At 39.9% G+C, this 2,500-nt stretch overlaps 1 protein-coding gene across 1 annotated transcript in view; it reads left to right on the forward strand.

Moving 5' to 3' along the window:
* The window catches only part of LOC137527519 (cleavage stimulation factor subunit 2-like), a 273,488-nt gene that overhangs the window by 136,789 nt on the left and 134,199 nt on the right, over window positions 1-2,500 (forward strand). The window contains exon 9 of the mRNA XM_068248039.1: window positions 1,586-1,727. Within this exon, the coding sequence (XP_068104140.1) occupies window positions 1,586-1,727 (142 nt within the window). The remainder of the gene's footprint in view (window positions 1-1,585; window positions 1,728-2,500) is intronic.

Raw genomic sequence — 2,500 nt, forward strand, 5'->3', positions numbered from 1 at the left:
GCATTAACTTCTTTAATTATACTTCCTGCACAAGGATGCAAAAATAAAACACGTACAATGTTCAATAAGAATAAAAGCTCATCATGATTATGTTGTATCACCGTGTCCCAGTTGTTACATCGCCGATCTGGTCGCCTCCACACTATGGCCAGTAGTTGTGAGTGATCTACGGAATCCGGACACACCAGCGGGGTTTGGAACACAGGATTCTGCGGTAGTTGCCCTGCGCCTAGGACGTCATGACGCGTTTCGGCGTTCCACGCCTTCGTCAGATCCATAGTGTGGAGGCGACCAGATCGGCGATGTAACAACTGGGACACGGTGATACAACATAATCATGATGAGCTTTTATTCTTATTGAACATTGTACGTGTTTTATTTTTGCATCCTTGTGCAGGAAGTATAATTAAAGAAGTTAATGCACCAGAGAGCGCTCCTCTCCTTTTCCTTTCTTTCTGTTTTTTCAGTAACGTTTACATTGATCCCAAAAGTAAACAAGGAGCAGCACTCATTGGTGGCACAACGAACTTTCTTTGGTGACATTACCTTGCTGAGCGCAGCGGATTAACTTGGAATTGTTGTTCTTACATATACATACATACACATACACATACATACACATACATATATATATATATATATACATATATATACACGCACACGCGCACACACAGATAGATATATAGAAATATAGATAGATAGCAGTGTTCTCCCCAGAATTTTTTTCCAGCCGGGTGGCATGAAAAAGTAGCCGGGTGGCGTGTGTATGTATATATATATATATATATATACATACACACACACACACACACACACACACACACACACACACACACACACACACACACACACACACACACACACACACACACACACACACACACACACACACACACACACACACACACACACACACACACACACACACACATACATATTTCACCACAATTGCGCATTGAACCATCAGAGCATGATTGCACAAAAAAATGATGCAGGCTGGCATTAGTGATTCCAACAAAATAGAATTGCACTAGTGGAAAAACAGTACCACAATTGCATGCTAATCCCATGCAATCGACGAAATGTATTGCGATCTACTTTGTTGTCGCATATTGCAGCTTGTGGAAAAAGAGCCTAAATCCGGCCTCTCAGTCATCTTTTTATTTCAAGCTAAATAAGTCTGGTTTGACCACTTTATTTAGTTGCCCTGTCTTGTTCTAGAATGTCAATATCCTTTAATATGGTGCCCAAAACTGTATACCATGCTGCAGATGTGGACTCACATGTGGTTTATACTGACGGAGTAGTATACAGTACTGGCATTTTGTGATATTTCAAGTTTTATGCATACCAGAATTGTATTTGCTTTAGCTGCTGCTTTGCATTGTATATGTTTGATAACCAGTAACAAGATAAGTAACCAGTATTCCCAAGTCCTTCTCTAAGTCCGATGTTCTTTTTAAGTTGAAAACTTTTTTTTTTTTCCTATGGTTGATTATTGTGTGTGTGTGTGTGTGTGTGTGTGCGCGCGCGCATGCACAAGAGAAATCTTGTTCAATACCTGTTTGTTTTTGTTTTTATGTAGTTCCTATTCCTGATCCCAGAGCCCCTGTACCCCGTGGACCTCCAGCTTCAGGCATAGCTCCTCGTGGTCTTCTTGGAGATGGACCCAATGATCCAAGAGGCGGGACTTTACTTACTGTTACAAGTGATGAACAACCACTGAGGTAAGCAGAAATATTAGATGGCTAGCTTTAGGTAAGTCTTTAAGGCTTCGTTCACATTACACGCGTTGACGTCTGTATTTGGGCAACGCGTGTGGGAGGCAGACACGCACGACATGCTGCACTCATTTTTTTACCTAAACGCGTAGCTATCCAATTCACTACAGTGAATGGGAATCAGCCACGCAATGCATGCAAATACGGCTGACGTGCGATCATACGCGTTGCGTTCCGATCTCCATTCCGAGCCATCTCCATTTGATAATGTGAACGAGGCCTTAGAAAAAAAGTAAGTATAGTTTGGTGAAGTCAATATTGCCTACAGTGCTGCCCATAATTATTCTTACCCAATACTGCAGATTATAAATCGATAATAAAACCCCTGGCAAATTTTGATTTAACCACTTCCCAACTGAGGTGCAATTTTCACCTTTCAGCGCTCCTTCCATTCATTCGTCTATAATTTTATCATTACTTATCGCAATGAAATGAACTATATCTTGTTTTTTTTCACCACCAATTAGGCTTTCTTTAGGTGGGACATTATGCCAAGAATAATTTTATTCTAAATGTGTTTTAATGGGAAAATAGGAAAAAATGTGGGAAAAAATGTATTTTTCAGTTTTCGGCCTTTATAGTTTTTAAATAATGCATGCTATTGTAATTCCATTAAATGTATATGCCTATTTATCCCGGTTATAAAACCGTTTAAATTATGTCCCTATCCCAATGTTTGCCGCCAATGTTTTAATTGGAAATAAAGGTGCATTTTTTTC

Source organism: Hyperolius riggenbachi, chromosome 8, assembly GCF_040937935.1.
Source record: "Hyperolius riggenbachi isolate aHypRig1 chromosome 8, aHypRig1.pri, whole genome shotgun sequence".
NCBI classification, from domain to species: Eukaryota; Metazoa; Chordata; class Amphibia; order Anura; family Hyperoliidae; genus Hyperolius; species Hyperolius riggenbachi.